The 14,720-nt window shown below is 39.4% G+C and overlaps 1 protein-coding gene across 4 annotated transcripts in view; it reads left to right on the top strand.

Moving 5' to 3' along the window:
* vps13a (vacuolar protein sorting 13 homolog A) overlaps positions 1-14,720 on the top strand; it is a 42,828-nt gene that overhangs the window by 3,775 nt on the left and 24,333 nt on the right. For all 4 annotated transcript variants that reach the window (XM_042489053.2, XM_042489052.2, XM_042489054.2 and 1 more), the window contains exons 9-38: positions 185-265; positions 623-680; positions 1,132-1,259; positions 1,446-1,552; positions 1,703-1,874; positions 2,593-2,655; positions 3,459-3,591; positions 3,800-3,894; positions 4,047-4,189; positions 4,939-5,140; positions 5,234-5,348; positions 5,754-5,890; positions 6,629-6,761; positions 7,188-7,305; positions 7,448-7,592; positions 7,921-8,032; positions 8,711-8,877; positions 9,019-9,175; positions 9,342-9,421; positions 9,564-9,623; positions 9,898-10,102; positions 10,702-10,818; positions 11,087-11,190; positions 11,480-11,647; positions 11,985-12,292; positions 12,422-12,569; positions 12,904-13,075; positions 13,658-13,782; positions 13,908-14,077; positions 14,387-14,643. In XM_042489053.2, coding sequence (XP_042344987.2) covers positions 185-265; positions 623-680; positions 1,132-1,259; positions 1,446-1,552; positions 1,703-1,874; positions 2,593-2,655; positions 3,459-3,591; positions 3,800-3,894; positions 4,047-4,189; positions 4,939-5,140; positions 5,234-5,348; positions 5,754-5,890; positions 6,629-6,761; positions 7,188-7,305; positions 7,448-7,592; positions 7,921-8,032; positions 8,711-8,877; positions 9,019-9,175; positions 9,342-9,421; positions 9,564-9,623; positions 9,898-10,102; positions 10,702-10,818; positions 11,087-11,190; positions 11,480-11,647; positions 11,985-12,292; positions 12,422-12,569; positions 12,904-13,075; positions 13,658-13,782; positions 13,908-14,077; positions 14,387-14,643 — 4,180 coding nt within the window. The remainder of the gene's footprint in view (positions 1-184; positions 266-622; positions 681-1,131; positions 1,260-1,445; positions 1,553-1,702; positions 1,875-2,592; positions 2,656-3,458; positions 3,592-3,799; positions 3,895-4,046; positions 4,190-4,938; positions 5,141-5,233; positions 5,349-5,753; positions 5,891-6,628; positions 6,762-7,187; positions 7,306-7,447; positions 7,593-7,920; positions 8,033-8,710; positions 8,878-9,018; positions 9,176-9,341; positions 9,422-9,563; positions 9,624-9,897; positions 10,103-10,701; positions 10,819-11,086; positions 11,191-11,479; positions 11,648-11,984; positions 12,293-12,421; positions 12,570-12,903; positions 13,076-13,657; positions 13,783-13,907; positions 14,078-14,386; positions 14,644-14,720) is intronic.

Below are 14,720 nucleotides of genomic sequence, written 5' to 3'. Positions count from 1 at the left end.
TAGCAATTAAAGCCATATGGTTTGGTTTGTCAGCCATTGTTCAAGGATCCAATTTTATTTCCTCTTCTGGCCTAACTTTGGGCTCTGATCCAAACTTGAGAAATATTGCACACTGTCAGTTAGTATTCAACCTAGTGGTAAATATCTGTACCAATCTAATTGCTTCTGTTTTCTTTCTTCTCAGTTGGTTCAACTGGACAGCTTGTTTGCTTACTGGAATGTCAACTCAATTCTGTTCTCCAATCACAGTCCAGATGAGGCCCTGGTGAGTCTCCCTATTTTAACTGTGTTGTGCCTTGTCTCCAACAGCTTGGATTTGGTAGAGATATTGTCTGTCTTATTCTGCTTCATTGAATTTAAAACCTCTACTGCTAAATTGACTGGGTGAATATTGGCAAAAGGCTTTTTAAAATGCTTCTGATATCAAACATTTTTTATTATATATTTCATCCACAAAAGCTCTCTCTAAAATAAGCCCAGTGGGAAGGGTGTGTGTATATCTGTGTGTTGCAATGGTTTACTTCTGTGTGTTGTTAAAACAGTGACAAAAAGAGATAAAATATGTTAAGAGGTTAAAAAAGATTGAATAAAGAAAACTCCTCTCACTTTGTCTTTTTTGTAGCGATGTCTCCAGAGCAGCATTGACACCCACAGCTCTTTTTCTGTCAACCACGACTTCAGTAAGTGTCTCACTGTCAGTCTTTATTCACACTTTTAAAAACTGTTATTGAATAAACTCACTTTGAAAGTTTTGTTGAAACCATCAAATGAAACTCAGCTAAAGCCATGTGTTACATGCGTGAATCAGTATTTTGCATATAGACAGTGATTTTGTTTTGAATATTGTGCACTGACACTGCAGTGCCTGGAAAAAAAATTGTGTGAATCACACAGCTTGATGCACCATCATGACTGACACATTCTAACAGATTTCTAGCACATTTCAGCAGATTTTGTTTTGAAGCACAGGCTCACAGATTTTTGAAGCTTCCTACACAAAACATATTTGCAAATTCATGTCCATTTTTTCCCCATACAGAAAGCCATGTATGACTCCAGAGTTTTATAGACTCATTATGCCAAGCTTAACTATTTGCTTTAAATAAAATATTCCTTGTTGCTGGTCCACAGTTTTTCGTCCCATCTCAGCGGATGCTAAACTGCAGATGAATCCTAGGTCAGATTTGGATCACTCCTCTCCCAAAGTGGATCTAATGGTCAATCTCAGGGAGGTGGCCATTGAACTCAACAGACCCCAGGTTGGTGTGTGTTGTGTATGAACTTGTTTTTCATAAAAGCTCGCTTTAAAAAAAAATATTTTTGGGAGAAAAAAGAAGAGACAAGTAAAAGATAAGCAAAAAATTTAGAAGTTGCTCAGTGATTATAACTGCACTTGTGTCAGTTTTCGTTGCCAGTTAGTAATGGCTTACTTCCTCTTTTTTCAGTACATTAGCATCCTGGAGCTGCTGGGTTCAGTGGATATGATGTCGCGGAATCTGCCGTACAGGAAGTTCAGACCTGTGGTCCACCTTCACAAGAACGCCCACATATGGTCAGAAAACACTTTTACAGTTTGACTTTGATTTTTTTTAAATCCATCTGACCAAATCAAGTGTGACATTTAACCACTGTGGCATGTGTTGGTACTTCATGTTGCAGGTTGTAAAACTTACTGTATGCTTCTACGCACCTTTCCTTGCAGGTGGAGGTACGTGATTACAGGTATCCTGGAGGTGGACGTGAAGCCTCGTCTCCACATGTGGTCATGGCGGCATATCCGCAGTCACCGGCAGATGGTAAAACGCTACAGAGAGCTCTACAAGACCAAAATCACTAGCAAGAAACCCAGCGAGGAGCTGCTTAAGGCACTAGAGGTGAGACAAGGCTACACTGAGCTGAGCAGGGGGGAGGGGAAGGAGATGTTCAATTTCCCACTTTTATCTGTTAAGATCATGATATAAGAACCCCTGACAGCTTCATGTGATATTAAGAGAAGGAGTAAATGCTACATATTTCTGTTTTTTCTTTCAATGTTGCCAAGTTTTAGATGAATTTATCATCTGACTTTCTTTTCAATATTATGATGTGTTGATTTTAAATTTAAAAATATTACATTGCTTTTCCATACCAATATTATTTTGATTTCTGTTCTGTCCATTATTTTCTATCTTTATTTTAGCTTTTGCAAATTATTTCTGGTGGGACACTACTGCTTGTGCAAGTCCAGACCTCCTGTTTCGGCTTTGACTAAAGTTACCATAATTCATTGCCTCTATGAAATATAAATGCAATATAATATACAAGTAGTTAAATACACTTTATCAATATCCTTTCAGTGATGCTTTGCTCTTGCTATAATTGTCCACTTATCCAGTGTTCAGCCCTATGAAGCGATTGATTGAAGTGCATTTGAGATTGATGATGTTCTTCAGAGAAATACAACATAAAATCTATAGGTCTTTTCTCTGATCTTTAAGCAGCATCTTTCCCCTATGTGATTAATAATGGACGTTTAGTAATTGATTCATTCCTGCATGCGGTAGCAGGAAGCCTCTGAAAGCTCTAATCAGCTCGTCTTGTATCTATGCCCAGGAACCTGAGAAAACCTTGGATATTTTTAACATCACGCTGGCCAGACAGCAGGCGGAGGTGGAGGTAAGCTCTGTCTCACCTACTTTATAGTTGGCATCTCTGCTTTGTAGACTTACATTGTGCTGCAGCACTAATCATATTGCGTACAGCATTGTAGTTAACACATTCAGGGCTGAAATGTTAATGTCTTTTTGATCCTTATGTCTCCAGTATTCTAAAGCTTTCCACAGACACAGAAAAAAGGGGTTAAAACTTTTGCTACACAGTACAATTTCTTTTCTGAAATGTTCTGTGTGTTTCTGCTAACATACCACATATGGCCAAAGTGATAATAGTAAACACAAAACTGGCTGTGGTCATTCTTATCAGCAGTTGTATCTAGTGGTTGAAGGTTTTGGCTAAAGTGTCAAACATTATGCTCTTGAAACACAGCTGTCAAATCCTTTTACTTAACTAATAGTAAGAAACTCTTACATGATCTTGGCTTTTTTTGGCACTTTGCTGCAGTCTGAAATTTAAAACAGAACATTTCTCATACAATTTATTGCTAGTAAATATAAGTGGCCACCAGAAAAACATTTTGTTTTTGATTGATTTATTTAATATGTGGGTCTTTGAGTTACCTCTGGACTGACACTGACTGAACAGAGAAAACAGCTTAAACGTATAGCCTTCATACTCAATAAGAATATGCTGAAGTAAGCTGCCAACATGTGGAAAACACATTTACTTGAAAAATAGTTAAGATGTTTGGATCAGTCTGGAAGTCAGAGTGAGATGATGTGTTTCTTGTTTGTTTGGAAATGTTAGAAAGTTCAAGCTCCTAATTCTCTCTTTGGCTCTTTGGTTTTTGGCTTACTCCTCAGGCAAGCAAGGCAGGCCTCCGCATTTACCGTCCTGGGCTTAAGATGGAGGAAGAGGAGTCTCAGGGTTGGTTAAGCTGGGTGTGGAATTGGGGAGGAGAGCCTGATACGGAGACAAAGGAGGTTAAGACTGGAGGTAGGCTGTAGAGACTTAAGGGTATGTTAAAAATACAGAAAAACATGCATATACAAAAGATAATATGCACATACAGCTAATGGTACCAAAGCAAAGTGCTTCAGTATATTTTTGTAGGAACACTGTATGGTGTGGCTAATGCTGTTTTATAACTCTTTGTGTTATTTCTGTTCCCTAATTTTTCTCTTGCCCTGTCTCTCTGTCTCAGGTTTTGATGAGCTGTTAACCCCTGCTGAGAAAGCCAAACTCTACACTGCCATTGGATACAGTGAAACCGCTGCTAATCCCAACCTGCCAAAGGATGTGAGTCACTTCCCCCCGACACCCACTTGTCACCTAATAATACACTTCCGTTTGGTTTTCCGTCCTGCATAAATAATATTATTCAAATTCATCAAAATGCCATTACTGTATTACATACTTAAATTAGGTATTATGTTGTCCTTTCTCTGTAGTTTGAGGACATGAAGGTCAATTTCCACATGGAGAAGCTGTCTGTGTCCATCAAAGACAGCAAGGACAAAAATGAGATCATCAGGCTGACTGTGGGAGAGCTCATGTCCACACTCACACAACGACCTGGAGCACAAGCCATCAAGTTTGTCAAACCTTTTTGTTTTTTGGGGGTGGGGTCCTACATGACTTCATGGCTTTAACAGTATTAGTGCTGTATGTTTTGAGGAGCCTGGTCTCCAGCGCAAAAACAAGTTTTCATTTGATATTGTTTCATTTGCAAAAAAAAAAAACATTCAGCGAAAGCACTTCTGTTTGTGTCTCATTGAAAATTTAATATAAATCCTATGAACAAAATATTTAAAAAATATTAAAAATTATCTATATGATATCTCCACATTTTTCTACAAAACCTAAATAAGGTAGCAGCTGACTGGAGGGAGATTGCCAGGCAACTGAAAGTCTCTGGTAAATGACCATTGCTAATTACCAACTACTTACTGTTGGCTAAATTATATGTCAGTTCCAGTAAATATCACAAAATAAAATATGTGTTTTCTGCTAAAAGAAAAAAGTATAAAAGTATGAAGATAGCAAGCACTCTCCCATTTCTAATGTGGTTATGTCTACAATCTGATCTCAAGCACATAGCTGATAGGTACATTTGTTTACATGATGTTATGGTACTATCAACTGAATGAATTGAATAAAGCTATCATAATTGTTTAAGCTAAATAAACAAGGGTAATATTTGAATAGAATTTCTCCCATTTCTCTTGGGCATTAAAAACTTCCAGGACAGGGCAATCAGTATATATTGCAAAGGAAACCCTGAAAATCCTGGAACATGGCATGGGTGGCACTGACATTTAGTTTCCTTTTCTTTTTTTTCAGACTCACAGCCCAGCTTAGCTTGTTTGAAGTCACTGGCCTGGCCAGTAACCGGCCTGCTCCGACCCTCCTGTCATCAAGGAAGGCAGCCACAGGAGCAGGGACCCCGCTGCTCTGCATCCTGTTTGAGACCAACCCGCTGGACGAGAGCGCCAACCAACGACTACATGTGGAATCACAACCCTTGGAAATCATTTATGATGCTGTGAGTGCTATTTGTCATTGTGCATGTATGAGCGTGAACAAAACATGAAATCAGCACGTATCAAAAGTATTCTTTGTTTGTGTGTCTGTGCAGATCACAGTGAACAGCATGTCAGCCTTCTTCATGCCTCCTGACGACCTGCAGCTGGATGAGCTCACCAACGCTACCCTCATGAAACTGGAGCAGTTCAGAGACCGCACTGCTACCGGTCAGTCGCACTTACATGTACAAACATTTACAGTAGGTCAGAGGTTGATTCCAAACCTCATCTCAAATCACAGATAAGCAAATGTTTCCATTCCTCAGTTCCTGTGTTTACAGGGACATATTTTCATGTGCTTACACACTGCCTGCATGTCTTAGCTGCCAAGTCAATGTTTATTTTTTTTCAGACTGATTGTTTCCTGAGATTGTTTGCTGAAGTTTCAAGCGTCTTTTTTTCTTTCCATGATAGGATTCACTTTAGCTCATTTAGGTACATTCAACAAGGCTCTATGATATTAATAATATATGCAAGTAAGGGATGAGCTTTGGAAAGACCGTCATCAAAGCGGATGTGTTTGTTCTGGCTACATTTGCTAAGTTAATGACATGTTCTTTGTGGTTTTTTTAGGTCTGATGTATGTGATCGAAACGCAGAAAGTTCTCGACCTGAAGGTGAACTTGATGGCCTCCTATGTCATCATTCCTCAGACTGGCTTTTACAACGGCACTCAGAACATCATGCTTTTGGATCTTGGACATTTCCAGGTCAGAAAGTACAAAACTTGGCATGCAAAAGGGCTTTGACCAGAAAATGGCTTACAGTATATACGCAATAGAGAGAATTGCATTTTAAATGAAGAACTCAAAGGGACATCATTGATGGAAAATGGTAAAAATGTGTGATAATGCCTGATTTTGTATAGCAGCAATATACTGCCATTACAGGCATATGTCCCAATTTAAAAAAAATATTCTTTTTTATAAAATGCAGAATCATTAAAGGTTAGCATGAATGTGTACGTATGGGGCTATGCACATGTGTAGGTGTGTGTATTTAGGTGTATGTACATACATATAGGTATGCATGTGTGTGAGTATGCATATTTAAGTAATTACACACACACACACACACACACACACACACACATTCTCCCTTAGTTGTTAATTTTCACCCTCTTTTTTCTTTCCTTTTTATTAATTTGCTTTCTTTTGAGTTTGTGTTTAGTGTCTGGTCAGCTCATTTGTAACATTTTGTTTATCTGTGCTCTTTAAAAGAAAAGTTAATAAAAAGTAAATAGCAAAAAAAAGAAAGTGCAGAGCTTGACAGTGGGCTTGAAATCCTTAATTTGTGCTACTTTTATCCGTGGAGTACAAAAAAATGATAATTGTTGTTTCCCTGAAGATACACTGAAAAGTGAAACAAGAAAATGAGCCTTTAAAAATATTTTCCAGAGGATTAATTTAAAGGTTTTAAAACATGTGTCTCTTAATGTGTCTCTTCAGATGTCAAGTCAAAGCAGGAAGCATCTGCCTCAGCTATCAGTGGGCTCCAGCAACATCGAAGACATCATTTCCAGAGCGTACGACAGCTTTGATGTACAGCTTAGCAGCCTGCAGTTCCTCTATAGCAAACCAGGTACACACACAAGAGCATTCATCTGTAACATTTCAGTGGTTCTTCTCTGGGTCTCTGTAGAAACTAAGAGATCACACAAGAGTTTATTCAAGCTACTGTTTGAAAGTCAGAAAGTTCAGGCTTTTTACATATTGTTGTTATTTTTCATAATATAACACGATTTAAACAGAGAAAACTTTTTTCACTGTAGTAAGTGGTTAACTTTTGTAGCCCTGATGGCTGTACTTTGTCTCGGTCAAGAAAATTAAACAAAGGTGTCAAAATTTTATCAGGTCTCAAAGCTTTGAAAAGTTTGGTGTTGAGAGATCATACATACTGTAGATGAGAAAATGGAAATTAGTTGCTCCGACAAAAGCAGATTTTATGTTTGTTTTTGTGTGTGTAAGTGTATAAAAAGATATGTAAAACGTTTTCTGTGTGTGATAGATGGTGACTGGAAAAAGGCCCGTAAGCAGAAACAGTCACCGCTGCACATTCTAGAGCCAGTGGATCTAAAAGTAGTTTTCAGCAGAGCGATGGTCGTCAAAGACTCCCGAATGGCAAAGTAAGTTTGTTGGTTTTTTTTCATATACCTAATTATTTTGTTTCCCACATTGTAAGGATTAGAGACGCTAGACACACTGAAGTTACAGGTCATATATTTGTGTGTGTATCTCTGTGTTTCCATGTTTGCATTTGTGTTTCAGGTATAAGATGTTTGGAGAGCTCCCTCTGCTGTCTCTTCGTATTTCTGATGTGAAACTTCGTAACGTTTTGGAGCTAGTAGAAAGTATCCCACTACCTGAGAGCAGACCTGCCCCATCCAGCAATGCTACATCCTCCACTCCAAAGGTGAGAACAGCAGGATGCTCCCTAAATGGTTGTCTTCACATTTTGTGTGGATCAGATAAATTACCCAGAGGAAATAACAAAATGTTTTTTGGGGCAAAATTCAGCAAGAGAACAATTTTTTATTTTTAAAGTTTTTCTACAGTTTACTTAACTTAAATGTTTTTGTTGTTTTTATTTGGAACTAGAGCCTGGTGAAATAATGAAATAAGATGAACATCAATTGATGAATACAGTGTATTTTAACAATAACAAAGGTTTTAGTAAATCAGTGTTTTTATACATTTTTATGCTTGCTTTTTTTCACGATTTGGTGTTATTTCCTCCTCAGCCAAAGCAGTCGTTCACCCCTAAGCTCACTCCCAGACGACCTCCAAACTTAGCTGACCAGCGCTCCTCCATCATTTTCGAATCATGTGAGACCATTAGCATCACCTCACTGGGTAAGATACACTGGATGTTCTATTCAAGCGGCAACCTCCCAGCTGAAAAATGAAGCCAACACCTGCAGGTCCTCAAATGGCCACTTGCGGCTGGCTCCAAAAGCAAGTCAATCCCCACAGACCCTGATGTTCAAATGCCCAACTTCACAGCAGCAGCAGAAATAAACATATTTACAACCTGGTACAAAAGAAAGTTTTGGCTTCTATAGCTATTTCCCCTCTTCATGACAACTGTAGGGGTGTGAATTTTATATAACTCTCACTTTTAAATTCGTGCAAATATGGTCACCTTCGGTCACATCTGGCTCCAAAAGTCAAAGATGGTGACAGCCAAATTTCCAAACTGTTTAAAATAGGAGTCCACAATCCAGTGCGGGACGTCACTGTGGCTACCTCCATGATTTTTTAACAATCTATGGTTCTATAGCCATGTCGTTTTCGCTCTGCACCACTTACACAGCCATATATGTGTAATCATTGCGCTATATACATTGCGTTACATACACTGCGTGTGTGTGTGTGTGTGTGTGTGTGTGTGTGTGTGTGTGTGTGTGTGTGTGTGTGTGTGTGTGCGTGCGTGTGCGTGCGTGTGCGTGCGTGCGTGCATGTGTTCGTGTGTGTGTTTACCTGTAATGTAAGGTGGGTCATTGTGTGTATTTCTGTTTTTGTCTCATTCAGGGTCAGAGGAAGATCTGTTCTACGATGCGCCCAGTTCTCCCATCAGTGATAAACCATTCTTCCCAGATAATCCCATGCCGCTGCGCTATGCAGATTTAAACAAAAGGAAAAGTTCAGAATCTCAGAAGAACATGCTTGACTTCATCATGACATTTGAAATCAGTGAGGTACATAGAGGCCTTGTTGCATGAAATGACAAACATAGTTTGTGACGCTCTTTAAATTCTCTCATTATCTTTACAATTACTTTTGTGAAATTCTTTACATGTTGTCTCCCCCTGTGTCCCCTGTGTCCTCTGTCCCTCTAGTTTTCTGTTCAGTTATGTCGTCTGTCTGGGGATCAGGAGATCACAGTGCTCCACCTAGACATAGAGGGTCTGGGCACTGAACTGAAACTACGCACCTTTGACATGACATCCAACACTTACCTACGAGAGATCTGCCTCAAGTGTCCTGAATACATGGGTCAGTAGATGCTTGCAGGACTTTTTCTCACCTCAGACAGTTCAGGAGACATTATGTGTAACTCAAATTTTGGTTAACATTTGGGGATGTAATAATTATAATAAGCATTTCTGAATAAATGTCAGGTGAATTTTTATTTGTCATGTCTTATTTCTTCCTTCTATAGATTCTGATGACAAGCAGGTTCAGCTGATCACCACTCTAGACAACACAGAGGTTGACCTGCTCACCCTGGAGTATATTAAAGTACGTGGGATTATAAGTTATAACAGAACCCTTTCAGATCCATTTGTTCAATAGTCGTTTCACAGACTGTCAGTATCCTGAATGACAATTTCCTAAATAGCTGTAAAAGGCTTTCTCATGGATGATTGTGTGTCTTTTCAAGGCTGACAAGAATGGCCCTGAGTTCAAGTCTCAACACAACAATACAGAGCAGCTCATCAAGGTGAGTGAAATGTTTATTAAGAAGTAATTACTGTACAAATGCTTCTTCTTTTGCACTGAATTGGAATACATTTATAGTATGTTTATGCAAGTTTCATTATCAAATATTCATTTCTAGAATATCTTTTAGAGAACATATTTAAACACATCTGTTCTTGACGGTATAATGAAAGTCAATTATAGGAATAAAAACAATGATAATTAATGCAGAAAAAAACATTTTTTTGTTCTTCTCTACTGATATTTTAACATTTTGACTTTGCATTATCAATCAGGTGACCTTCTCATCCCTGGATGTCCATCTCCATACTGAAGCTCTACTCAACACCATGAACTTCCTCACCAACCTCCTTCCTCCATCCACTAAGAAGGAGGGTGGGCAGGAGGAGCTCCCCACCATCCCGGAGGAAGATGAGGCAGAGGCAGAGGCGGAGAAGGAGGGAGAGAAGAAGGAGGAAACTAGTCTAACCAGGAAAAAAAGTAATTGAGGAATAAACCCGCGCAGAGTGTCATTTAATTTCACATTTCAAAGCCATCAGTTTTAGTTGTGACAGCTCGCTCTGTTGGTTGGTCCACAAAAATTCCCTCACCCTTCAGGTGCTACAGTTTTTGTCCTAGGAGGCTGAAATTTGGTATGGAGGTCAAGTATCTATACGTGTGTGTAGTTTTTGTGTTTGCATTCATGCCGCATTTATTAGTCTGGAAGTTTAGAATAGCGTAATGCCTAAGAAGAGTGTAACATTTTTAGCTGTGACCTGCAGCTCTGTATCTCTTACTTTTGGTACATCAGTTCATTGGTCCACAAAAATTCATGCAATCATTACTACACAAAGCTGTATCAAAGCTGTACTAAATCTACCTACAGGTACAAATAAAGGAACCTGATCTACCCAAAAGCAACTGCAACTTACTATCAATGAGGCTGGAATTGCTATAGCGGTCAAGTGTTTGAGAGTTTGTGTGTGTTTTTGGACATGTATATACATGCGTGTGTGTGGTTACACATGGTGGAATTTGCTCTTGGATTGTGGTGTTCTTTGATTACTCATCTTTTCTTTCTCATCACCCTTTTTTCACAGGTACGAAGAGTTCAAAGTATGCAGGTATGGTGAATCTGCACATCAGAGCTGATCTCCGCTGTCTGAAGGTTTTCATTCGAGGAGAGAAAGCCAGGATCTCAGAGATTAGTATTGAAGGTATGAAAGCATCATGTCATCCCCTCCGTGTTCCAGGAGGTATTAAATTCAGTCCCTCACTATTGCAGTTTTGTGGATATCGCTTCTGTTGATGTTTCATCAGTAATAATGTTGTCCCACTTAAAGCGACAGCAAGCCTTTTACCTTTATTTGTCTTATGATGCAAACTTTCTGATTTGTTCTTCCATGCATTTCATGCAAGTATGCCATCAAGTGGGAAATGCAAAAGGAAATACTTTCTCACTCTCTCACTTTCTCAAACATCCAGGTCTGGTTTCTGAGGTTCTGATGAGAAAAAGGGAGATGGAGGTTCTGGCCAACCTGAAGAACATTGTGATCCTTGACTGTGACAAAGATGCTTTGTACAAGAAGGTACAATCAACACGTGACCTTACTCCAAAAAGGACTCAATGCTGATCTTGCTTGTAGCAATACAGTTAATGTACTTTTAAATTGTCTTTTCATTCCATACTAATCATATTTGTTTTTGTAAGTATATATTTGTATTTTATCCATTTCTTTGGTTTTGACCACTTGTGTTTCTGGCATTCAGACAAAGCAAAAGTCACTTTGAATAAGAAAAGCAGCTTACTGATGATTCCAATTTTTGTTTCCCTATAGTTCCCTAATCCTGCTTTCTTGTGTCTCATTCATTTCTTAGGCTGTGTCTATAGCAGATAAAGAGGTGTTTGACTTCCGCATGGTAAACTATACAGATGCAACAGAAGGAGACGCCTATCTGGACATGTCTAAAGTTGACACTGCTGTCACGCTGACTGTGGGATGCATCCAGGTCATCTTCCTCAACAAGTTTGTCTCCTCCATACTGGTAAGAATCACATATCACTGTCACAATTCAGGACTTTAAACACTTGGTCATGTCCCATTTGTGAAAAATAATGGTGGTAGAGCTCCGCATATGCAGGACAGGTATTTAATTAGTATGTAAGTCATTTCCTTAATAAGATAATGATGAAATGAGAACTCTAAATTTTGAAGAATGCCATAAAACATAATTTGATATGAAGTACTCACTAACTCACGTAAACCTAATGATGCATATATGTTAATGTTCCTTGTACCATTTTTTTTTTCTGAATTTCAACCCCAAACTCCTTTTTAATTTCTCTATTGCATTCTGTGGTCTCCGTTTTTTCTTCTTCCAGGCCTTCATCAATAACTTCCAGGAGGCTAAAGAGGCCCTGGCTGAGGTGACAGTCCAAGCTGCAGAGAAGGCAGCGTCAGGTGTGAAGGAGCTGGCTGAGCGGAGCACTCGGATTGCTCTGAACGTCCACTTCAACGCACCCGTCATCTTCCTGCCCCAGTCCTCCTCTTCCTCCAATGTGATTGTAGCTGACCTTGGTCTGCTGTCTGTCAAGAACCGCTTCGCCAAGCAGCCCTTTAAAAGTGATGCTAAGATCCCGCCTGTTGTGGATATAATGACTGTGAGACTGACTGACCTCAAGATGTACAGGTAAGAGACCAGCCATCTTATGAAACTGTGATAAAAAGTGTACTTTCTGAAAGAAGATTTTTTTGCAAAGCAGATAATTTTTAATTGATTGATAGAATTACAATAACCACATGTTCTTTCCATTGTCAGGACCACATACATAGATGAGGGTTTTAAGGGAGAGACCCAGCTGTTGATGCCGGTCAGTCTGGATTTGGAAATCCAGAGAAATCTTTCATCCAACTGGTACCACAGCATACCAGACATTGAGATCACTGCTCATCTGAAACCCTTGAGTGTGAGTAGTGCTGTTAGGTAGCATGAGAAGCAATGAATGATAAACAGCAAATTAAGAGGTTTTTATAGACTATGTATATATTTATTTATGCATTTTATGTAATCTAATCTCTTTTTTGTTTTGTTTGAAGTGTTATTGCTGATTAGTTTATCAGTTGGATTAATAATTAAGAGGCCTACAGATGAGGATATATTATGATTTTATTAGTTATAGTGCCTTTTTGTCTGTTCTATTATCTGATTTTAAGATTAGATAGAGGCTTAGGAGCAAATGTAAATAAAAAAACCTTTTTCCCAAGTATATCATTATCAAATCCTCAATCTGTTCCCAACAGCTAATTCTCAGCCAGGACGACATGACAGTTGTCCTGAGGACTCTGAGTGAGAACTTGTCAGAGAAGTCTGATGCTGTTCCACCTCCAGCTCCTCCACCCATCACTGACCACTCCTCTGACTCTGTGTCCAACAAAGAGTCCCAGGGCTCTGGAACCACTGGACCAGCCAGCAGTAAGACATTGTGGTTATGTGTTTTTTTAGCTCATGTATGAAAAGTGGAGCTGATTGTTCTATAATTGAAAGATTGGCGGTTTCGATCCCCGGCTCTTCCAGTCAACAAGTACCCTTGTGCAAGATACTGAACTCCAATTTATTCCATCAGTGTGTGTGTGTGTGTGTGTGTGTGTGTGTGTGTGTGTGTGTGTGTGTGTGTGTGTGTGTGTGTGTGTGTGTGTGTGTGTGTGTGTGTGTGTCTCTGAATAGACGATGGCACCATGTATTGTAGCCTCTGCCACCAGTGTGTGAATATGTGTGTGAATGTGACATATAGTGTGAAAAGCGCTATGAGTGGTCACAAGACTAGAAAAGCACTATAAAAGTGCAGTCCATATACCATGAGTATGTTTGTATCAGTCCGCCAAATAAAAATGGACCATTTTAGCTTAGAGTTTCACAGGTTAAGGTTTCCAGGACCATGAAAATCCAACAAAGTTTATGTAATCTCAAAATGTGTTTTCTGTAATATTTCAAACCATGTAACCAAAAACGGCTGAACCTTTCTAACATTTGGTTTGTGGTTTGATAACCTTGTAGGTAACACAGTAGTGATAGCAGCTGTTGTGGAGCCCCACAAAAGCAGCAAGTTGAAGAACACTCTCAAATTAGACTTCAAGTTTGACTCAATGACGCTGGTCCTGTACAGCCCAAATGGGAATGAGGTAATGCATACACACACACACACACAGACAGTAAACCAGTCACAAGTGAGGCATGAACATGAGGCTTGTCTGTCCTTATTTTGTGAAACTTGGAAAGCTAACACAGTGTATATGTCACCATGTAGATACAGCTGTTGGATTCACATGACGAGCAGCTGAAGTTGGCAGAGTTTTCTCTGGGCACCATCTCCACCTCCGTCCACATGTACTCGGACAGCTCCATGAAGGCCTCAGTCCAGCTGGCTGCTTGCCTTCTAGATGACAAGAGACCCAGAATCAAGATGGTCACCCCAAGGTACTGGTGACACACACACACGCACACACATGTACATGTAAATACATGCCTTGTTTTACACTTGTACACATATTCATTCAAATCTAGAAAAAGATATCTACTTTTATACTTTTGCCCAATAAACCATGAAAAATGCCCAAACCCCAAGCTGACAAGAAAACAATTAATTAAAATTCTACACACCAACTATTCATTAACTCACTCAGCCCCTCTTTAATGTCCATCTTTGTTTCTGACCATCTGTGACATTTAAACTCTCATCCAAATCCGTCTGATATCTTTAACCCTGTTAACTTACCTCTTCTCCAGGATGATTGCAATGCGTCCTGGGGCAGAAGAGAACATGATGGTGGAAGTCAACTACCGTCAGGGCCGTGAAGGCACCACTTTGGACACAGTGGTGCAGGATGTGTACCTGTGTGCCAGCATGGAGTTCCTTCTCACAGTGGCAGACATCTTTCTCAAGGCCACCCAGCAGGGGTTTTCTCAAGCACCACAACCCAGGAGCAGTTCTGGAGCAGGAGAGAAAAAGAATATGAACTCCTCTGTCACATCTAAAGAGTCCAGTGAGTTAACCATGTCAGTTTTAGTTTAGGTTGAAAGTGATTTTACAAAATAATCTGCAAGTTTTCTCAAACAAACA

Source organism: Plectropomus leopardus, chromosome 4 (assembly GCF_026936395.1).
Source record: "Plectropomus leopardus strain MGB_pleo_1.0 chromosome 4, ASM2693639v1, whole genome shotgun sequence".
NCBI lineage: Eukaryota > Metazoa > Chordata > Actinopteri > Perciformes > Serranidae > Plectropomus > Plectropomus leopardus.
The sequence above is the reverse complement of the archived record's forward strand: the minus strand, read 5'-3'. Positions and strand labels throughout refer to the sequence as shown.